General features: G+C 38.7%; 5 protein-coding genes across 5 annotated transcripts; 4 read left to right on the forward strand and 1 right to left on the reverse strand.

Moving 5' to 3' along the window:
- Positions 1 to 64: 64 nt before the first annotated feature.
- On the forward strand, positions 65 to 1,847 carry LOC131665657 (abasic site processing protein HMCES). The gene is made up of 6 exons (XM_058937702.1): positions 65 to 315; positions 399 to 627; positions 683 to 916; positions 984 to 1,091; positions 1,154 to 1,284; positions 1,360 to 1,847. The coding sequence occupies exons 1-6, from the start codon at positions 296 to 298 to the stop codon at positions 1,445 to 1,447; spliced, it is 810 nt and encodes a 269-aa protein (XP_058793685.1). The 5' UTR covers positions 65 to 295; the 3' UTR covers positions 1,448 to 1,847.
- On the reverse strand, positions 1,661 to 6,170 carry LOC131665652 (polyadenylate-binding protein 4-like). Its single transcript, XM_058937697.1, has 5 exons — positions 5,432 to 6,170; positions 4,293 to 4,603; positions 3,268 to 3,741; positions 2,725 to 3,190; positions 1,661 to 2,397 (listed from the first exon to the last, which is right to left on the reverse strand). The coding sequence occupies exons 1-5, from the start codon at positions 5,622 to 5,624 to the stop codon at positions 1,949 to 1,951; spliced, it is 1,893 nt and encodes a 630-aa protein (XP_058793680.1). The 5' UTR covers positions 5,625 to 6,170; the 3' UTR covers positions 1,661 to 1,948.
- Positions 6,171 to 7,004: 834 nt separating this feature from the next.
- On the forward strand, positions 7,005 to 11,204 carry LOC131665659 (cytochrome b-c1 complex subunit 7-like). Its single transcript, XM_058937703.1, has 4 exons — positions 7,005 to 7,238; positions 7,309 to 7,359; positions 7,440 to 7,606; positions 8,589 to 11,204. Exons 1-4 carry the CDS (start codon positions 7,136 to 7,138, stop codon positions 8,664 to 8,666), a joined length of 399 nt encoding a protein of 132 aa, XP_058793686.1. The 5' UTR covers positions 7,005 to 7,135; the 3' UTR covers positions 8,667 to 11,204.
- Positions 11,205 to 11,998: 794 nt separating this feature from the next.
- On the forward strand, positions 11,999 to 19,608 carry LOC131665654 (sodium-dependent phosphate transporter 1-A). The gene is made up of 7 exons (XM_058937699.1): positions 11,999 to 12,186; positions 13,965 to 14,490; positions 14,565 to 14,771; positions 14,851 to 15,061; positions 15,474 to 15,747; positions 15,920 to 16,352; positions 16,566 to 19,608. The coding sequence occupies exons 2-7, from the start codon at positions 14,287 to 14,289 to the stop codon at positions 16,794 to 16,796; spliced, it is 1,560 nt and encodes a 519-aa protein (XP_058793682.1). The 5' UTR covers positions 11,999 to 12,186; positions 13,965 to 14,286; the 3' UTR covers positions 16,797 to 19,608.
- LOC131665655 (EF-hand domain-containing protein 1-like) lies at positions 18,055 to 21,518 on the forward strand. Its single transcript, XM_058937700.1, has 5 exons — positions 18,055 to 18,119; positions 18,635 to 18,741; positions 19,576 to 19,904; positions 20,331 to 20,788; positions 20,860 to 21,518. The coding sequence occupies exons 1-5, from the start codon at positions 18,066 to 18,068 to the stop codon at positions 21,502 to 21,504; spliced, it is 1,593 nt and encodes a 530-aa protein (XP_058793683.1). The 5' UTR covers positions 18,055 to 18,065; the 3' UTR covers positions 21,505 to 21,518.
- The last annotated feature ends 143 nt before the right edge of the window (positions 21,519 to 21,661 follow it).

Here is a 21,661-nt window from a genome sequence, read left to right on the forward strand (position 1 = left end):
TATTTACAGTTGTAGCGATATACACAATAAGGTTATGTAGTGGTAGCCACGAGCCGCATTGCAATCAAGCGCAGAAAAATCCGGCACTTTTGCTTATATTTTGTTTACAACGCGTTTCAGATTTTACATATGCATCGTATGGGAATCATATTGCATAAAATAAAATTGCATTAACATTCCGAAACACATATTTCACGGTATTGTACAGTCATTAAATTATTGAGATTATTTTAATCTAAGTCGTGACATTTAGAAATAATCCCGCTAAAATTCGTTAGTCGCAGAGATTAAGATTATGTGTCGATTTTGCACCTGGTTAGTCGCCAAATTGTAGCTAAAATTATAAGCAATTTCTTCTTTGTTATTTCTGGTAATATTCAAATTAAGATCACTTTCAGCCAACTATCAAAAGCAGAACTCGGTAAGAAATGTGCTTACAAGAAAAACAATATAGAACAAGATGTTCTTTGGAATACAAACGGAAACTTTGTTGATTATCAACAATCAGATATATTGCGGCCAAAAGACACTGGTTTACCCGTAATAGTTGACGGAAAACATTTGCAAAGTTCTGAAAGTCGCCTTTTCTGTCCAATGTATTGGAGTTTGGTTCCATCATGGTTTAAGGTAAAAAATAGTCTACTCTTTCAAAATTAGATATTCATGTTAGTTATTTGTTCAGGGTGATTTGCACGAGTGGCAAGCTACAACGCATAATGCTCGCGTTGAAAATCTCAATCAAAGCAAAATTTATTCAGCGTCAGTGAATGAAGGCAAACGTTGTGTTGTAGTAATGGAAGGCTTTTTTGAGTTCAAAAAAACTGGACAAGGGCCAGCTGAAGTGTATTTTCTTCAGTCTCCAGACAACAATTTGTTGAAAGCTGCAGGTCTCTTCAGTACTGTGAAAACTAAAAAGGTAAAAGTTGTGCAACTCTAAATTGTGTAACGGTTTTATGTTATAATAAAAACTGAATTATTTATAGGGAGTAACTTTGAATACCTGTACAGTAATAACAACAGAAGCAGAAAATGATGTCAAGCAAGTTCATCATAGAGTTCCTTTATTGCTTCGTGATGACTCTGATGTTGAGGTACAAATTAAATAATTCTAAGATTTTCTTACAATGTTAACAAATGGAATCTTTATCCATAGGCTTGGCTAAACTTCAAAACAGTTTCATCATCAGATGCAATATTCAAAATAAAAAACAACAAACAACTTGATTTAAAGTTTCACAAAACTTCTAAAATTGGCTCTAGAGAACCAGCTGAAGTAGGCTTTAAGTAAGTCCTTTTCTTTAAAATTACATATATTATTGACTTATATAAATTCTGTAATCTTATAATATTTTCAATTAGGAAAAAAATATTAGGATCAAGAAGTGTAATGTCAAACTGGCTTAACTCTGGATCTGGCAAAGGCGTTAAACGTAAAGCAGAAGATTAAGTTTTACTTTATAACAAAACCTAATCTTTTTACTTGAGATTGTTAGAATTCTTGGAAATTCGTCTCTTATACAAAGCTAGTACTCGTTATTAATAATTTATGTAATTTTTAAGTAACTGTTTTTGTACTCATTTGTAAAATTTCGCTCAATAAAACGTATATTTCTAGGAAATGTAAAGGGATTTTTATCAAGATAATAAATGCACACTTAAATGAAATCGAAAAAAAATTTTTATTCTCTTTCTCCACCAAAAAAGACAAATATATCGTTTAATTGACAATGATAAGACATCGAAAGTAAACGGAAGAGAAAAAAAGAAACTTATAATTGAATTATTAATAATAAAAACGCGAAACGAATGACAAAGAAAAAAAATAACTTCGAAAAAAAAGGCAAAGTCTCACAATTGATAATCGAAAAAAAGAAAAGACGCGAAATTGATTATCATAATCCGCAGCATCTTCCAGAAAAACAAGCAGCAGATTGGACGTGGGAGGTTTTTACTCTTTCTTGGCAGCAACAGCATTCTTGGCCTGGTGAGCTTGAAGTACAGCAACGGCTTCCTCCACTTTAGCCTTGAGCGACTCGTGATGCTCAAGCATGTGAAGCAACTCGCTGTTGTCGATTTCCAATAACATACCGGTAATCTTACCGGTTAGATTGGGATACATACATTGTATCAAGGGGAACAATCGTTCACCCAACATCTGCTTCTGCTCTTGAGGCTGAGCTGCAGCCAACATGGATGCTGTTAACGGCTCCTGACCCTGAATATGCACAGCTTGCTGAGTTGGTGGCTGAGCTGTGATTGGCATCTGCTGTGGTGGATTACGCATGTTTGGCGTGTACTTGTAGTTCGAGGGACGTGTCTGAGGTGTCACGCCCACTGCAGGTCCAGCCATCGTTCGATTCTGCATGTTCGCAGCTCCTGCCACTGCTTGTTGGCCAGCTGTAAATGATTAGATATGTTAAATTGCTACCTCTTGTCATATTCTTAATTTTATAAATACAATTTATTCTTTACTTTTTTTTCGATTTTATAGACGTCGAGTACTGTTATTCAAATTTACAATGGCAAATTAATTAATATTACTGTTACAGGTATCAAATTTGAAAATTTAAAACTTTCCTGATAAATATAAAAAAAAATACTATTGTTAAAACCCCATTAGTATATTCACTTATAATAAATCATAAAATAATTAACAAAAGATTTTTCCTTGACCACAAGAAAATGAAAGTACACAAATAAAAAAAAAAGCAGAATGATGCTTACCTGTTATGGGTCTAGCAGAAAGTGGATTGCGCATAGCGCTAGATTGAGCTGCTGGAGCTCTGGGTGCAGCTCTGAATGGTGCCTGCGTACCAGCGAAGCCAGAGCTACCGATTTGTGCATTTGGTCTAACCGGTTGCGCTGGCCACCTTGGTGTTGTACGTATCTGCGTCATCTGTGCTGGTCCATAGAATCGTTGCGGTTGCGGCAACGTCGGCACGAAGTAACTTCCAGCACCGCCTGCCTGGAACACCTGGCCCATGTGCTGCATGCGAATATTAGCCACCCGTTGTAGGTATTGCGACGCCAAATGCGCTTTACGATCTTCCTTGCGTTGAGCCAGTGCCACGTATAATGGCTTCGAGCCGACGATGCGACCGTTCATCTCTGTGACAGCTTTGGTTGCTTCTTCTGGAAGGGAGAAACAAACGAAGCCGAAACCCTTGCTGCGTCCATCTTCCATCATTACCTAATGAATATATGATTGATGATTAATACATTATTTTGCCAAAAAGTTCGACTAAAGAAATTATTAACGAATGTTACCTTGACAGAGGTGATTGTTCCGAATGGAGCGAACTCCTTCCTCAAGCGTTCGTCGTCAATGGTATCGTCTAAATTCTTAACGTATAAGTTCACCCCTTGGTATCTGTTGAGCCTTTCAATCTTCAGTTGTTCAAATTTGCGTTTGAGTTCCTGTTGACGTTCAGCCTTCTTCTGTGCACGACCAACATAAAGAATCTTTCCATCGGACAATTCTTTGCCATTGAGATCAGCAACTGCGCGATCAGCAGCCGATGGATCCTCGAAGGCAACAAACCCAAAGCCACGTGATTTGCCATCATCTTTACTCATCACTTTGTGACTGGTAATTGTACCATACTTCTCGAACATGTCCTTGAGCTTTTCATCCGACATGTCTTCACCAAAGTTCTTTACGTACACATTTGTGAATAACTTGGCCTTTTCACCCAACTCCTTTTCGCGTTCTTTGCGCGAGATGAACTTGCCTACATATACCTAAAATTGAATAACAATTTAAAGTGTTTTAGTTTTTCATGAGTAATATATGAACGAAGACAATGTATTTTTATTCAATTGTTCTCATTATTGAAACAAATTTTATTTGTAAAATTTTCAACTCATTTCAGATACATCAACCTAGATGAAAAACTATTTCAGAAATTCAAAAAAAAAACAATAAAAAATTCAATTTGGCATTTCATAACACATATAGTCTGTTATTTTAAATCCTGTCTAAATAGATTTATTTAGATAAAAGACAGATAAATGATGAATATAAGGATAACTCAGAGATAAATAAGGAGCTTCATATCAGGAAGTACATTTTCTTAAAACTAATTTCAATACAATTTACAACAAAAATTACTGTTCTTTTGTTGTTTTGAAGAGTTAACAAAATAAATAAATAATCTTATTCAACCAAATATAATGATTATTCAAATGTGAAAAGTACATTCATATAAAATAATTTGATAGTAAATATTTCTATCAAGGTGTTTTTCTACTCTTGTTCACCTCAAGTAGCAAATCAATAGCAAAGCAATTACCTTTTTGCCATTCAGCAACATTCCGTTGACCTTGTCAATAGATTTATTAGCAGCTTCTTCAGTTTCAAAGTGCACAAATCCATAACCCTTAGAGGAGCCTGTCTCATCCTGGGCGACCTTGCAACTCAAAATATTTCCAAAAGCCGAGAAAGTATCATACATGGCTTTATTGTCAATGTTTTTGTCCAAGTTCTTGATAAAGACATTTCCAACTCCAGAGCGTCGCAGAGATGGATCACGTTGCGACCACATGATACGAATTGGACGTCCCTTTATCATGTCAAAGTTCATGGTGTCAAGTGCTCTTTCAGCTGCAAATAAAATATTTATAATCAGTTAAATTTCGAAAGCATTTAAAATTGCAATATAGAAAGTGCAGCACGGTGCAATATCTGAAATAAATGATACAAAATACCAGTATAAAAATGTCGAAAAAAATAATCGCTAAATATTTTGATCGTTTTAAGATGTTTTATTATACTCGAAGAACATAGAAAAACTTAAACAAAAATGAAAGTTCAGAAAACTTTCCATCTGGAATGATTAATCATTGTCTCGTTACGATCTGTTCAGATAATTCAATGCTTTTTCAATATCAAGGTAAACCGTGAAGCGCTTTTCATGATAAATCGTTGCCGAACGAGCAATCGTTACGTTTCAAATAATCACCCAACGGTCATGACATTGAAATCTTAGTTTTGTTTCCATGCATATGTTTACGCTTAGCCTGATCAGCCTTTTGTTCTTGTTGAATATCCTCGATGCCCTCGTCATATTATTGACACGGGCTAATCGCATTCGTGTGTTTGGCAACAATGATAAATACTACACGGCATCAAAGGTTTTCGAAATGTAAATGACTCATCAACGACGAAAAGTTACGACATATGGCACTCTTAACAAATCGTAGATGCAACGGAAAAAAGAGAAAAATCTTTTGCCTTTCGCGTGCGGATGGAATGCATTAGAAAGTTGAACGCGGCAATATGGCGAGTCGCGAAAGGCGAAAAATGAGTCATCGAATTCATGGGGAGAGAGATACCACGCTTCCGCGTGCTCGGTTTTTCCGAGTTCTCTGGCGCAAAATCAATATGGTGGCACACGTGCTGCGCGTATACCAGACAAATAAAAAAACTTACCATCGGCAGGCTGCTGGAAGTTGACGTAGGCGTAGCCAAGAGAGCGTCGGGTAACGGCATCACGACAAACGCGGATGGACAATACAGGACCCGCCGATGAGAATTTCTCAAATAACATGGCTTCTGTAATGTCCGAATGAAGGTCGCCCACGTAAAGCGAGGCCATGGGGTAGTTCGGCGCTCCAGGATTCATGTTGTGCACTTGCTTCTTTTTTTTATTATTATGTTACTTTATTTATCTTTTTTTTTGTTGATTTTGCCTCGTTTCCTTTTTTTTATAACTTTTTTTGCTTGTAACGCGTGTATCTATGTCTCGTGTCTGTGTGTGTAGAGGAAGAGAAAAAAGTGAACGTTGACTTGATACTTCTCTTCTCGTTGATGTGTCTCGCGCGCGTCACTTGGCCACGCGGGTTGAAAAAACACGAAAACTTTCTTCCTTTGAAGAGAAAAACTTAAAAGATTCTTCTTTCTTTTTCGTTTGTCGTTTTCTTTTTGTTTTTTTACTTACGCAGGTTACTCTCGCGCGGATTTTCTCGGCTACGATTTTGCGATTTTTTTGGTTGATTTTTTTTTATTATTTTAATATTTTTTTGGATTTTTACTTTTTTTTTATTTAGTTATTTTTTTTATAGAAGAGTTATTTCACGATAACGAAGGTGGGTTGTGTGACCTATTTTTGTGGAAAAAGGAGACACAACCACACGTGAACACAACTCTACTCTTTGTGAGGAAGAGGCGAAGGAAAGTAGCGCCCACGCCTGTATTTATACCCTCGGGCCGACGCACTCATTTTACTACGCGCAGCCTTCTAGTAGCGACATCTATCGCAAAGTAGTTCCGTAAACACGATAGTTTTTCGTTACTTTCACTTGGTATTTGCTTTTTCTTATTAACTTATTAAATTTTTTTCATCTAATTAACAAATAAGTTATTTAATTTAACATATAAAATGGCGTAAAATTGCTTTGATTTCGAAAGTGAGTAACCATGCACACGTGAAACGGAAATGCGCTAATGTGGCGTGCCTCGAAAGGATAATTTACGCATGCGTGCTGTTCTAACCATCCAACGACTTTTTCAAACACAAATAAATGAAAACCACGTTTTTTCACTATTTTTCTTTAATTTTGTTGATTTGCGTTGTTGCAAATCCACATTTCGAACACCAATACTTATTAGCTTCTTGATGGAGTATATTTTTATATATAAGTACATTGAACCGTCGTGAACAAAACAAATAACATTTCATTTCACAAAGTTTTGTAATATTACGAAAATGCCTCGTTATCTTGGTGATGAATAACAAATCAATACTAATAATTCATCGTCATAAAATTAATTGAATAAAGCACTTTCTAAAATATATAGTGTTTTTAAACTTTCTATTAGATTGAAATAATAATACAGAAATCGACTCCACACCATGCTACATTTTTCATGAATCCATAGTAACAAAAAAAAATTATTTGCATAGCGACAAAATAAATAACAGCCATAACCTCTTGAGCAATCCACTGAAATATTAAATTATTTATTTCTACTTCAAAACAATTTCAAAATTTCTTTTTTTCATAAATCCGCGTTTGTAGTGACTGAAACATCGTGAGACAAGCGAGAGTCTACCCAAGCAGAAGAGCAGTACAGCCATAAGAGAACAGCCAAGTTGTCTGAATATAGTGAACGTTGACTTTATCAACTCCAAAAATGCCTGCAAAGGTACAATGGTCGTTTTTCCGTCGTTTGGCAAGTCAGGCGAAATATAACTTGGATGAACTGAAACCACCCGTGGAACAAAACAAAATCGTTGGTGAGTGTTTCTTCTGCCAGACACCAGCAGCCTTACATAACACAAAAACAATGATAGCTCATAATTGTAGGGCCCAATTTACAGCAATGGATCTACAATAAGATGGGATTCAATCAGTATGGTAAGTCTATTTTAAAAATAATGGCAAGTTGAAAGTTTTTGGTTTCAAGAAGCTTGTATTTTAACCACAATATATTTCAGGTTTAATGAGAGATGATATGCGTTACGAGACACCAATAGTAAAAGAGGCCCTGAAACGCCTACCTGAACATGTTCAAGATGAGAGGACCTTTAGAATTGTACGAGCTGGCTATCTTTGCTTGAAAAAGGATGTACTACCTAAGGAACAGTGGATGACACTGGACAAGGTGAGTGAACTTGCAATGATACATATATATATATATATATATATATTGCATCTAAATTTCATTCATTCAAATAACTATATTACTTCAACTATTACTTAATTTTGATTATATTTCTATTTTTTATGTTATATCTTTTCTTCCTTTTTTCTATTAAGCTTTCAAATTTGTACAAGTTTATTTGGCATTAAATAATTAAATTTAATGTACTGATATAATAGAGTGATTAAGGAAGAAGCTTGAATTTGTATAATTTTGTTGACAAATAAATATTTATATGTGTATTTTGGTTATTTTAGATTTTAATATTATAATCATTTAGATTTTTAATATCTGATTGCTCACTTCAATATTAGGTTTAGCTATAAGCACTTCTATATAGAGTGGAAGATACAGGTTTATTTTAAAATGTTTTTTATTAATCTACCTGTATATTTATTGTGCAGGTTGCACTGTCACACCATATGGTTGATGTTTTCTGGCTCTTTGCCACATTTACATAGCAAACAGTACGTTACATCTATTTTTGCAGTAATTCAACCATGTGGTAGTGGTTGATGCTAACATGATTGATAGAACAAGTTTTAGGTCACTTTTTACTGTGGTACTGTGATTTACTTTTTTCATTCTAATAAAGCTTGGAATATGTTTTATCTTTGTTATTTCTTAGAACATTGATCACTTCATTAGTGTTTTTATATGCTGTTAAATTTACTTCTCTGTATATGTCATAACATGGGATTTTTATCTATTCTTACTTAATCACTTAATTTTACTTTATTTTACAAATTTAACAAAATTATTCATAGTACTAATTAATTACAGATATTAAATTAGTTTATGATCAAATTAGTTCTTTTTTTATGATTGGTTTAATAATTCTCACGTAACACTGATTATCACCATGATCATACCTATGAATTTCTTATCATTGACTAAAATTATCTGACAGATTAATATTACAAATTATGTTTTTTTTCTTCAGGATGTGTTATATCTCACTCCAATCATTGAAGAAGTCAAGAAGGAAATTGCAGAAAAGGAGCAGTGGGAAAATAATTAAACAAAATTAATGTAAAGATCTATCAATTGAGTGTTACTATTAGCCAAGATTCATTAAAAGTTTATGCTCTTACATATAAATATCGCGCTACCTTTTTCCAGGGCGATTCTTGTACATACGTTTTAAGTCGTGTAGAAAGCATAAAAGGTTCACGAATAAAAATGTTAATTTGTAAACAATAGTTAGATTAACAATTTTTGTCAGCTTATCAAGAAACAAATGGTTTTGTTCCTTTTATGTTATAATTTGTACATTGTAAATAATTTCACAATTACACATGTCAATTTTGAGAGTTTTCAAACAGGGTCAAACTCCTCAAAGCAGGTTTTTGTTCTGTAAAGCAAAATACTGAAAGGCTTCAATTACGTTTTAATTCTGCTAATAGACAACCTCATTATATAGTACACATAACTTATCGAATTGGCGACTTTGACGCATATAAAAATTAAATTTGTTGTTCTTTTCAATTTAGTAAATAATATATATATTTTTATAAAAAATATCCTCTCTCGCACAAATACAAATCAGAAGTTATAATTTCAGCTTGCAAAAACCATCATGTCGTACTTCGTGACAATCGTTTTATTATTAAATTATTATATTTGTTATATATATTTTATGATTATTATATTGATAAAATTATCACAGTTGCATGCACACTGTTAAAGTAAGTAGTTGTTGAGCAAGCTAGAATAATAAATCACTGAGAACTTTTCAATTTGAATTCAAATTAATTTCTTGACAAAATTCAAACGAAGTAAATTCAATTTCATGTATCGAAGGCTAAAAATAAATAAAGCAAACTTTTATCTCGAAGTTTATTAGCAAAGCAAAAATCAAAATCTCTGTAGCTAAAAGGAGATAGTTGACTAAATTCAATTATGAAAATTTTTCAGCCTTAGGTGGCTTTCGACCATTCAAACAACAAAAAAAAACTAAAATACGATCTCGAAACAAAAATCAAACAGTGAATATTCGCGGGCACATTCCAGTCAAAAGGTCTCTGGCGATCAATACCGCAAGCTGCGCAAGGTAAACGCGCGTCCAACTCGCACGAAAGGAGAGAAAAAAAGCTGTCTACGTCGAAAACAGCAGCAAGTTAGTCGTGGCGACGGCGCGAGCTTTGCGGGGCAGTGTGTTGGGCTTTTGCCGGGAACAATTGTCAACTCGCGAAGTGTAACTTTCTCCTTTCTCTCTGTATTTTCTCAAGACATTCACCAGTGGTAATATAACGTTCGAACATTAGTTGTTTCTCAAGAAAAAGAAATCATCAGGATGACGATAACCAAGGCAAGTGAAAGTAATTCGTTTTTCCATGTCGCCATAATTACAAATTTCCTCGCGAAACGTGTTATTGGTGGGTCATTAAGTTCATCTGCAATAAGAAAAAAAATTTCTTTTATGGAGAGAAGATCGATCGTCGCCTATTGCGTGCCGGCAAGTGTACAAGCCACCGGCGGTGTGTTACGTAAAATCACGTACATCCTTGGAATCGTCCCGAAATAAATTAGAATTTATCGAACGTGCTATAATTTCCACGTGAAAAAGTTGACGCGATTATTCGTCAAAATTTTGAAAACTAATTGTCGCACCTGAAAATGTTTTATATTATCCTTTTTCTTTCACACATATACATCAAATAAATGAAGACTTTAGAAATATATAAACGAATAGTTTTAGTCCGTCTTACGTAATGATCAACATGAGATGCTATTGATGGTTTCTTCAGGGTGATATAACTTTTGATCTTTTGTGCGAGAGAGAAAATCTTTTATGAGAATACAACATATATACCTGGACATGTTCTTGAATGCGACTGATTGTGCAAGGAAGCGCAGAAATTTCTTAAATGCTTGGTTTCAAAGCTGCAGCTTTTGAATTATACTTTTGCTCGAGTATTACATTTTAGATATGATTTTTTCTCTACTGTAAAATGTGAAGTTGTCAAGCGGAACTTATGTTAAGCTATGTTAATTATTAACTTATGTTAATGTGTTTCAAGCTTGCTTGATTTTACGAAATGACTTTTGACAAAGTTGATGTGCTGTGATTATAAAATTATTTTCAAGGATTAGTACTTTTTAGGAACTTCAATACAAATCTGACGCAATTAACTTTTCGTGAAAATTTAATTAACACAATTAAGTGAATTTTAATATGTGAACAATAATTAATCGAGATGTAGATTTTCATTAGAATAACAAAGTTAAGTGATATATTGTGAATTTTATAACATATAAAAAACATTGTCTCTCATGAAAGGGTCGTGCAAGAAAAATTGATTAAAGTTCAGAAAATTGAATTTCTAATCACTTTCACGTGCAGTTTTGAAGGACTACTTTTTTAATATATTACAACGGGTATAGAGAAGGATTAAAAGTTGAGAAATGTATTTGTGGGTCAATCAGATGCAAGTATTAAAAGTAATGAAAATTGCTACCGAGCTTCTATTCTTGTTTTAAAGGTTAATGAACAATTTTACTTTCTAATTATCTAATAAAAGTCGATGTACAATGAGAAGGACACGCACTAAAAGCAATAAATTTTCGCAACATTAATCCAGACACTAGATTATCTTTTACGACGTTTGTATATTGCCTTGAAATTCATTTAATCTCCTAGAGATAGAGAAAGTGCTCGGGGAAATGTGATTTTGATCTGTGGAAAATATCGCGTAGAGGGGATATTTCGTCAGACGCCGATTGGTCGAATTTTTCAGCATCATCAGGATTCCTTCAATAATCTTATTTCACGATTTAATCGAGTGTTTCTTTTATTTGTGATCACAGAAATATCACATAAAAACGACTTTTCGCTGCCAAATTAATCTCATTAACATTCATTATTGTTTGTCTTCTCGTTCGAGTGTGAAATTTGTTTTTGTCCAGCGGCCCAAAAGTAGCATTTCCCGGCCGCGGCTCGGTCGATAACGTGCTTAATTTCGGGCTCGCTGATGGACAAAAAAAATAGTATACGCATCACGGCTAGGAACTTGGCAAACCCGTAGTACGTCTTTGACAATCTTGACTTTGCATCAGTTGTCAATTCCCACGTGCTATGAGCTTATATATACAATTATACATTCTCGGCCTAGGTACGTAATGTACTTTTCACCCTCTCTTCACGAATTCGAAGATTACACGAGTAAGCTCATTCCTACACCGTTTCAATCGTCGTTGTAAAAGAATGTAGGGAGTTCCATACATAGAGCGGCGAAACGCAGCTGCGCATGCACCCCGGCAGTGTAATATTGTTCACGTGTTCGCCCCGTGAACCCTCACGCCACCGCGATTCAGTTTCCGGTGCTATTCGCGCGTGATCACGTTTTTTTCTCTTCTCCCCAGATTGTCAAGCATTGATTTTCTTTTTTTTTTCGGGAAAAAGAAAATCAAGGGATTGTGATTTTTTGTGAGAAAGAGAGTTAGTAAGAGAACGTCTCCGCGAAGAAGAGCTATAAAAGCAACTACATTTATTTTACCGTAGTTGCTGGTAGAGATGGGGTGAGAAAGAAAGAAGAGCAGTGAGTCCTTTTTATTTTATTTTACTTTTCTTGAGCCGTATTTGTCAAGATAAACGCGAGCGTGTTTGTTTATTACAAGCACGAGCTTTTATAAACCAATTCGCAGCCCTTTTCGATTGGAAAGAGAAACCCACCCCCTCCCTCATATTTTTAAGGTTAGAATTACGTTCTATCTCACAATATATATTCCAATTCAGCAATTCTCGGTTTTCAACGCGTAAACATAGCTATTTTAATGATCCATCGTGGCACATCGAGCATCGAAATTAATTCGCCAATGCACTGCGCCGGAAATGATCGAAAGCCCTACACCGCCCCCTCCCCAAATCCACTACACGCAGAGGACACGTGCGACGGCAACTGTATCGATTTGCCGAAGAGCCAGCTCCTTTCCGACTTGCACCGGCGGAATTTTTCGCAATCGTGTATGAATGACTAAGTAGCGGCTTGTGTTTCTTTCTTTGATAGTTGGATATTTCACATCTCTCTTTCTCTCTCTCTCTCTCTCTCTCTCTCTCTCTCTCTCTCTCACTCACACACACACACACACACACACACATACATACACACACACACACACACACATACATACACACACACACACACACACACACACACTCTTTCTGTTCATTCCGCCGAATTAGATTTTCTATTTGATCCGAACGCAATTCCAACTGGTGTCGCATTGAAATGCCGCTCCTGGAAAAAAAGAGTCATTGCGCATCGCAATGACACGCGTAGCGACGTGCACTTCAGCAGTGGGATCGTGATCGACGCGAGAGAATCGACTGGTGACCCCGATTCTGTGGCTTTGTGCGGATCGATTTGCTCTGCCCTCCCCCTCCTCCCCCAAGTCAGTTACGTGCACTCTTTCGCAAGGTCGTCGGAGATTCACCTGTCGCGTTTCAGGCCGGACGCCTCATGAGCCATCCGCGCTGATGATCGGCGATTGACGTTCGAGCGCACGGCAAACAGGGGAGATACGAAAAGTTCTCTGCTCGACGACGACGGCCAATGTCATTTCGGCTAAGAAGCTGCGGGTGAAAATGCGCGTCGCCCAATCGATTCGTTTCCTTATAGCGGGTTGTTAATTGTATCGTGGTAGCAGCGCCTCAAGAGATATTTCGATCAACCGTGAAGCTACGCGACGCTGAATGCAATTGTCGCGGAACGACCTTTGGCCCGTTGTTTCTTTCTGCCGTGTTCTAAGCATTCTAAATTGAGCTCAATACAATTGGGCTCGTTTAATTCGAGTCAGGAAGTGCTTATTTTCGTTTTTAATTGCCTGGCGGTTTTCGACAATTGACGAACGACTCGAGACATTAATCGCGTGATTCATGCGCTTCGTTTTTTTTTTTTTTTTTTCAGCGCATCCAAGTCCGCGCTTTTTACGTATGTCGAGCATGCAGGTGAGCGGTAAGTATAGGTTTGGGGAGCGAAAGAGTGGGACAAACCAAACGGATCTTGAGATATCCCACATCGATTGAAAAAACATTTGTCTCCTTTGTCGAACAGCTTTGATTTTCCCTGCGCGCATTAAAAAACAAACAAAATCACTGGAAACTCTGAGTGATCCGAGTGGCGAGTTATGAAAAAATGTCCCCACCGATGTTCCAAGCCAAAGGTCCCATTAGTCCGGGCTCCGTGGACGCGCCGGTGTGGCCAAAGCAAAAAGAGGCGTGCACCCACGTGAGCTCGGCAGCGGCGCACAGAGCGGCGCAAAGCGCAGTTATCTCGCTGGAATTGAAGCGGTAATTAATCCCCACTGTACCTTGCAGATGCGGAAACCACGGGGCCGAGCGATTCGGCGGCATGAGGCATCGTCAGAGTCATCGCCACGTGCAACGACGAAGTCGGCCGTGAGGAAGACGAGGCTGAGCCGGCGCCGGCTCGCGGCAGCGGCAGTCGCCGCCACTCGGCCGTCGCCGTCGCGCCAGCCGGGGCAATGAGAGCCGACCTCGGCCGCCGCAGCATCGCCAATCTCCGACGGACCGCTGGCCGCGCGACCCTGCGCAGCGCGCGCTGACTCGTCCCTCCCGGGCCCACTGCACGCCTCGACCCCTCGGGCCTGCGCAGCTGCCGACAGGCGCGCGTGAGAGGATGATGCCGCCGTACGACGAGAGCCTCGTCTGGCTGCTGGTGCTGGGCTTCTTGGTGGCGTTCGTGCTGGCCTTCGGCATCGGCGCCAACGACGTGGCCAACAGCTTCGGCACCAGCGTCGGCGCCGGTGTGCTCACTATTTTCCAAGCCTGCTGCCTCGCCACCTTCTTCGAGGTCGCCGGCGCCGTCCTCATCGGTTACAAGGTCGGTCGGCCGGTCGCTCGTTCGACCTTCGACTCGATGAAAGACAGAACGCGAGCGCGTTTTTCCGATTGCAGGTGTCGGACACGATGCGCAAGGGCATACTGGACGTCTCGCTGTACGAGAACCACGAGAAGGAGCTGATGCTGGGCGCACTATCGAGCCTTATAGGCTCGGCCATTTGGCTGCTACTCGCCACGGCTTTCAAACTGCCGATATCCGGCACGCACTCGATCGTCGGTGCTACCGTCGGTTTCTCGCTCGTCTGCCGTGGCACCGCTGGGGTACGTTTCGCAGTGCGCCTGTTTCACCAAGCTCCCATCGTTCCTTCTCTTTCGGTCAACTTTCCAATGCCTGTTGCAGGTCAAGTGGATGGCTCTGTTGAACATAGCAGCCTCGTGGTTCGCGAGTCCAGTGCTCAGTGGAATAGTCTCGTCATCGATATTCTGGCTGATTCGCAAGTCGATCTTGCGCTCGACGAAACCACTCGATCAGGGCCTCAAGATGTTACCGTTAGCCTACAGTCTCACCATCGCCATCAATATACTGTCCATTGCTCACGACGGGCCTAAGTGTACGTATTTTTTTGCTTTCTTTTTCGAAACTTGACAATGAACAGGTCGCGAAAAGAGACGTTTAGGTGCCTTACTACAGTTGCATGAAAAGTCAAAATGCGCTTTTCCTTTTTAAATATGCAACACATTCTTGTGAAAAGAAGATATGAAATAAATTTCGCCATTTCCCGTGTTTTCACGAAATAAGATGAAAAATTCATCGACAAAGATTCATAAGAAATTGTTCTCTTCGGACACACGAATGGAAAGCTTCTTTTTCGTAAATCAGGAAAGTTGTCGTTAGCGAGGAGAACGGTGCGACAAATTATTTCATTCCCACCGAAAGTCAACCCTGTAACTTTCGAAAAGAAGAGAGGAATTGAAAGTTGATCCCGTCCGCGATGAATGTTCCTTCACACGTTGTTTTGACAGTGCTGAAACTGGACAAGCTACCCTGGTGGATAAGCGTAACAGCTTCGATGATCACCGGCGTGGTATCGGCTACGGTGGTCTACTTGGTGGTGGTGCCATGGCAGCGCCGGCGCATAATGCTGTCTCACAGCGTGGCGAACAACGGGCGAATAGCCGATATCGACCTGCAGTCAGCGGCGAGCGACGGCAACAACGATTGCAAGGAGACTACCGCCCTGTCGGTCATCTCGCCCTCCAACGTTAATGGCAACTCCGTTCGCAACGACGCCTGCAGGTGCGTGAATCATCCTCGCGGCAATTGATGCCAATTAGCGCCATCGGTGCGCGTTGCTCGCGCGCGTGTGCGACGGCGTTGTTCGATGACGTCGGCTCGTTAGGCAACGCGGACCGACGGCGGCCTGCGCGCCCGATCGACGAGAGTATAGCTTTGCGATCGCCGGCGACAGAGCTCACTTGGACGAGGCGGCGCTGCCCGGCGCGAAAGGCCAGCTGCGCGGCAACAACAGCGCGAGCCCGCTGCTATTGTCGGCGGCCGGCGGCGATCCCGAGTCGGTCCGCGATCTGGACGAGGCGGCGTTGATGGACGCCGAGCATCCGGACGTCTCCAAGCTGTTCGCCTTCCTGCAAGTGCTCACCGCCGCGTTCGGCAGCTTCGCTCACGGGGGCAACGACGTCAGCAACGCCATCGGGCCGCTGATCGCGCTCTGGGCTATCTACGCCGAAGGCTCGGCAATGCAGAAGGCCGAGACGCCGCTTCTGATTCTACTCTACGGCGGCTTGGGCATTTCCACTGGCTTGTGGATCTGGGGTAGACGTGTTATTGAAACGCTAGGAAGTGATTTGGCCAAGATTACGCCCACTACGGGCTTCACCATCGAGGTAAATTACCCTTTTCTTTGATCCTTCAGATTTTCATTTTTGTTTTTTAACACGAGTCAATATCGAGGATCACTCCAAATGCAAAGCCTAAACGTTCTTTCTCTTGCGTTCAGCAATGTGTTTATTGCTTCTGCAAAGAATATTGACCTTTAAGAATCCCCTACACGAATGACAGTTGATCTTTTTAAGTTATTTGACTTGTATTGTTCTTAGGTCGGCGCAGCGTTGACGGTACTGATGGCGAGCAAAGCAGGATTGCCAGTATCGACGACGCACTGTAAAGTGGGCTCGGTCGTTTGCGTTGGTTGGGCCTCACAGGGCAGCAAAAGCGTAAGCTGGGCGCTGTTTCGTAATATCGCGTTCGCTTGGCTCGTTACCGTGCCCATTGCCGGCCTACTCTCTGCCAGCTGCATGGCCATTTTCCGACAGTTCATCGATGTCTGATGAGCTTTTCTGACGATTATATGGAGATGGGTGCTTCATTTCTCTTTTATCAATCGTCAATGTGTACATTTTTTCGTATAGTTAATGAAAGCGCAAGCTTCTTTTTTTTTTTCTTTTCTTTCTCTTTATAACGGATGCAAACAAATGCTTGCTGACGTATAAACCAGATTGATGACGCTGTCGCATCTTAATTTACAATGTAAATGATTTTTTTTTTCGAAATATAGCGATTATCAGGAATAGTATTTTGATTTTCTTCGCGTATACTTATAACACCCATCTCCGGCAGTTATTTTTTTCTATATTTGTAACTGCTGAAGAATTAGGCGCAAACATTCACACAACAAAAAAACACAAAAGTGTAGATCACGCAGTGCGTCAAAGTTTACTAATAATAATAATTGAACCTTTGTCGACGAAGGAAGATCTTTATATTAGGTGCATCGCGATTTATTGATGATGAGCGATATTTCATTTTTTTACCTATTCTTTTGTTCGAAAATATCGATTGTAAAAGATTGGCGTCAAGTGAAATGATTTTTTGATTACTTTTCTACGTTGCTTCTTTTCATGGGCACGACACGAAAAAAAAAAAAAGAAAAAATATATATAATAAAATACAAGAAAAAATACAACAGACTTGTTTTTGCTTTGAAAGAACTGTGATTAAAGAAGGATCCGTCGAAACAAAATAAACAAATCACAAGTAATACAAAAACATTCTGTTGTTTGTTTGCTTGAGAAAGCTTCGTAATCAATAATGAAACATTACAAAACACTAAAGTCTAAACATTAGACAGCATGTAAATGCAATAGATTTAATTAGTTTCTTGAGCTTACGTGTTATACTTTTTACGACTTACCGACTAAGTAAGATATTTACCATATAAATATATACCGTAGGGTTCAGTTCTTTCGCTGAATTCCATTCTCTGTCAATAAAAAGTCGATGCATCTGAAGAAACAAAAAATTAAAACACGTTTACTCTTAAATTCTAATTGTTATTTAGACATGCGCGCGTGCGTTGCTGCTGTCATAACGACGAGACAAGAATGGTCGATATTTGGTTGTTATAGTGATGATTATAAACAGCGGCTAGGGGAATTAAAAAATTGGTGTGCATGTGTGCTTTCTGTCAGCCACGTTTTATTACTTTTTTCTATTCAATAAAAAGTGCTTTCTATACATAGTGCGATTATAATATATTACCGTCGTTTACGGTATTCAGGTTATAAATACAATCCTATCATTCATCTGTTTTTTTAATAATGGAGAGTTTACCGCTGCTACCAGGATACATTTTTTCAGATACAGATCCTCTGGTAGGTTGATTTTTTCCCTTCGTTTATTTGTTGAACGGAAACTAGAATACATTGTTATGTTATATATTGTTGTTCCAAAGAAGTACAAGTCAGCCACATTGTTGAAGGAATGAGGTTGAAATGAATTGTAAATCGAGGATTTGAAGCGTAGAAGATTATTTTATTTGTCAGGATGAAGTCGTGATACAAGTTTTTTTTTTATTTTTCTCTAATTTCATCGTTGCTCGTATTACTATACCAAAATTAGATTAGTTATGGGCAAAATATTTTATTTCGGCACAATTAATGAATTGAAAAAAGGACGATTAATGAAAAAATACAGTTAATCGAATTAATGACAAAATAAGAAAAAATCAATTAACGTTAACTGTTCAAGTGATATAACTAACATTTACGTCAGACACGCAGTCCAATAAAATATAGATAATTGAATCATAAAAGAAAATTGGTATTCTAGTTTTAAGGATTTAACGATCGACGTGTGATAATAAAAAGATAAAGGGTGAATTTCACAGCTGAAGGATTACAAAGTGAAACAAAAGCTGAAATACTCGAACGGCTTGCCAGTGATAAGGGACGACTTGAATCCTGATGATGTCAAGTGCAACGCAATGTTCGTCGAGTAAGTTAACAAAAATTTGCTTCTTTTTCTCTTACTAATAATAATAAATTGGAAGCAGTAGACTGCATTGAAGAGTTTCTATGCCTCCTTGAAGAATTTAATAGACAAGCAAAATTTAAATAATAGTTAAACAGAGTTAAAACCAAGAATAATATTAGTGTAATAAAAGCAGCCTCTAAATATGTAGTTCTACTTAAGTGTGCAAAAAAACATTGATGTGGAACTTAAACGCAAAAAATAAGTGCAGTTATATAGGCCATGTGTAATTCGCTCTTTAGTATGTTACATCACGACACACACATGCTCTATATATATAAATATATTTTTAACGGGAAATTCTGAATATTTTTGTCACACATACACGTATACATAAACCAGCAACAACAGAAATGTGTATTATATAATTATTTTGATAATGATTCACTAAATGACATTTACAAAAAAAAATGGCGGTCGACATATTGTATTTTAATTTAAAAGCAAATTATGTATTTCACAATTTTGTAACAATTACATTTAATAAATCGTGCCAATTTCAACTTTTTCGAATATACATACATTTTCTCTTTTCGCTCTCATGGCTCGCTTCATCGGCATTCAATTTCTCTCCTTTTGTTCGTTTTGTCGCGTAGACGAAATAGAAAGCGATGCATTTCTTTTTTTGCTGTCAGTGTAAGGTATAACGCCGTTTAATAAAAAATCGATGCAGTCGTGCAGTTGGAAATACATTGTGTTACTTATAGACAGACACGTGTTTCGATGACATTGAAATCAGCTTACCTTTTCTTATTTTGTTCACGCATTCGACCGTTTCAAACAAAAAAAAACAATAAGGCACATCCCCGAGTTAACATACGGTCGTCCACGTGGTTACAATCTCTTCGAGCACCAGCGTTTCCAGCCGCACTACGCGCTCTACGCACGCAAATGTCTCAGTTTCGACGCTTACTTCAAGCAAAGTGTCCACGGCTCGCCACTCGAGTATTATCGCGTACGTCGCGTGAGAATCATTTATTATCTCGAGGATGACACGATGATGGTGAGCGAGCCGAAGGTCGAGAACGTGGGGTTTCTTCAAGGGAAATTGGTGAAGAGACATCGGATCCCGAGATCAAATGGAGAGGCTTATCATTGGAAGGATCTCAACGTTGGCATTAATCTCGGTAAGGTGTGATTTAGAGATCGTCTGGCGTCTTTTTTTTCTGCGTGGAGGGATGTTTTGGTTCTACGTATATACTTTATTTTATTTGGAGGGAGGGGGAGGCAGGATTTCACATGGGAGTTGGGTTAAATTGATGTTTTCTTTGTGACGTAAGTTTCTCTTGTGTATTTTTTTGAGAATGCCGATAGATTCACGATGAAGTGAAAAAAAATTTTACTTTAGATGAGAAACTTTGTCCTTGAATAAAAATGTTCTTATTCCATTAAAATTTCATTAAAATTTCATTAAAGTTTGTTGTTAACCATGCAAAGTTTTCAGAGACACATAATTTGAAAAATGTAAAATAGAAAATAAAACTCGAGCAATAGATACCCTAAATTAAATAAACGTTTATCTGCAAGCGTCCAATATATCCTTTATTCTTCAGAAATCTACGGGATTGTGTACCGCGTCTATTCTTGCGACGCGTACACACGAGAATTTCTCACGAGTCAAGGCATTGACGTGTCAGAGCCAGAGGACCTACCGCAAGATCCGTATACGAAGAATCGCAAAGAATCCGGTGTGATCGGTGTACTCTCACACACTTCCAAGTCGTTCGACGACAAACTTTACAAATTCCTCGAGTACGACGGCATGGTGTTGTCGTTCGAGGCAAGTTGGAACGACGAGCAGTACCGGATAATGTACTTCTTGGTGGATGACACGATCGCCGTATGCGAAGTCAGAAGACCGAACGACGGCAAAGACATGAGAGGCTGTTTGATGCTGAAAAGAACGAAGGTGCCGAAGAGCTGGACGGACGTGCCGTCGAGCTACGCTGGAGCTTATTTGGAGAAGACCGACCAAGAGGTTAAGGAGTATTATTCACCGAAAGATCTAAAGGTGAGATGATATGACTTACGATTGTCGATGTCCTTCTTTCGCTCGTTAACTATTATCTTTTACTCATGCAGATTGGTGAGACAATTTTCATCTTCGGTCGGCGTTTCTTCTTGCATGACTGTGATCCTTTTACTCGTCGTTACTACTCGACGATATTGCGCTTCGATCAGCCAGCAAGGATACCATTGCTGGATCTCTGCCCAAAGCCCAAGTTCTGCATTAAACGATCGGATGAGACAAAGCATCGCGACCTGATACGTCAACTTTACAATTTTCCAAAACGACTTCGTTATAGTTTGGCAATGGAGGCTTGTCATCCTGAAGACGTTGGTCGTGAATTCATTATGGAATACAGTTTAGCTGACGGTTGCATCAGAATTAACGAGCGCGACAAGAAGAATTCCGGTAGAAAAGCTGGTCGTTTTCTCAGTTGGGTACGAATACCAAAACCTGCTACCGACGATTATTACACACCTGAAGATTTTGCTATCGGAGCGAGATTGAATATATTCGGGCATTGGTTTTTGATTACTGGGACTGAAGTTTTCGTGTACAAGTATATGATGGCCAATCCTGACAAGTTTGATGCGAGTTTGAGGGATGCGGTGAAGAGATTTTTAAAGGATAAAGGATTGATTGATGAAGAGGAAAAAGTTGAGTGTAAGTGTGAGGATGAGAAAGAAGAAAATGATAAAGATGATCAGGTTGATTGTTGAGGGGGCTTAATAAAAATAAGGATTCGATAATTGTGCGTGTTTTTACCCAACCTAGAAAATATTGTCTCAAATCGGTCAAATAAAAAGATAATGCAACTGAGACAAAAGAAAAGAAATAAGTTTTGAGAATGTTTATTAATATTCTTTACAATAAATC

Source organism: Phymastichus coffea, unplaced genomic scaffold, assembly GCF_024137745.1.
Source record: "Phymastichus coffea isolate CEN01 unplaced genomic scaffold, Cenicafe_Pcof_1.1 PCOF00053, whole genome shotgun sequence".
In the NCBI taxonomy this organism is placed as follows: Eukaryota; Metazoa; Arthropoda; class Insecta; order Hymenoptera; family Eulophidae; genus Phymastichus; species Phymastichus coffea.

Excerpts from the sequence above, each read along its gene's own strand:
- LOC131665659 (XM_058937703.1), top strand. The coding sequence starts at position 7,136 with ATGCCTGCAAAGGTACAATGGTCGTTTTTCCGTCGTTTGGCAAGTCAG. Across the intron at positions 7,239-7,308 it reads GGAACAAAACAAAATCGTTG|GGCCCAATTTACAGCAATGG; the intron begins GTGAGTGTTTCT and ends TCATAATTGTAG. Across the intron at positions 7,360-7,439 it reads GATGGGATTCAATCAGTATG|GTTTAATGAGAGATGATATG; the intron begins GTAAGTCTATTT and ends AATATATTTCAG.
- LOC131665654 (XM_058937699.1), top strand. The coding sequence starts at position 14,287 with ATGATGCCGCCGTACGACGAGAGCCTCGTCTGGCTGCTGGTGCTGGGC. Across the intron at positions 15,062-15,473 it reads TGCTCACGACGGGCCTAAGT|TGCTGAAACTGGACAAGCTA; the intron begins GTACGTATTTTT and ends TTGTTTTGACAG. Across the intron at positions 15,748-15,919 it reads GTTCGCAACGACGCCTGCAG|AGCTCACTTGGACGAGGCGG; the intron begins GTGCGTGAATCA and ends CGCCGGCGACAG.
- LOC131665657 (XM_058937702.1), top strand. The coding sequence starts at position 296 with ATGTGTCGATTTTGCACCTG. Across the intron at positions 917-983 it reads GTACTGTGAAAACTAAAAAG|GGAGTAACTTTGAATACCTG; the intron begins GTAAAAGTTGTG and ends AATTATTTATAG. Across the intron at positions 1,285-1,359 it reads CCAGCTGAAGTAGGCTTTAA|GAAAAAAATATTAGGATCAA; the intron begins GTAAGTCCTTTT and ends ATTTTCAATTAG.
- LOC131665652 (XM_058937697.1), bottom strand. The coding sequence starts at position 5,624 with ATGAATCCTGGAGCGCCGAACTACCCCATGGCCTCGCTTTACGTGGGC. Across the intron at positions 3,742-4,292 it reads TGTTGCTGAATGGCAAAAAG|GTATATGTAGGCAAGTTCAT; the intron begins GTAATTGCTTTG and ends ATTCAATTTTAG. Across the intron at positions 3,191-3,267 it reads GAACAATCACCTCTGTCAAG|GTAATGATGGAAGATGGACG; the intron begins GTAACATTCGTT and ends TATATTCATTAG.
- LOC131665655 (XM_058937700.1), top strand. The coding sequence starts at position 18,066 with ATGGAGAGTTTACCGCTGCTACCAGGATACATTTTTTCAGATACAGAT. Across the intron at positions 18,742-19,575 it reads TGCAACGCAATGTTCGTCGA|GCACATCCCCGAGTTAACAT; the intron begins GTAAGTTAACAA and ends AAAAACAATAAG. Across the intron at positions 19,905-20,330 it reads CAACGTTGGCATTAATCTCG|AAATCTACGGGATTGTGTAC; the intron begins GTAAGGTGTGAT and ends TTTATTCTTCAG.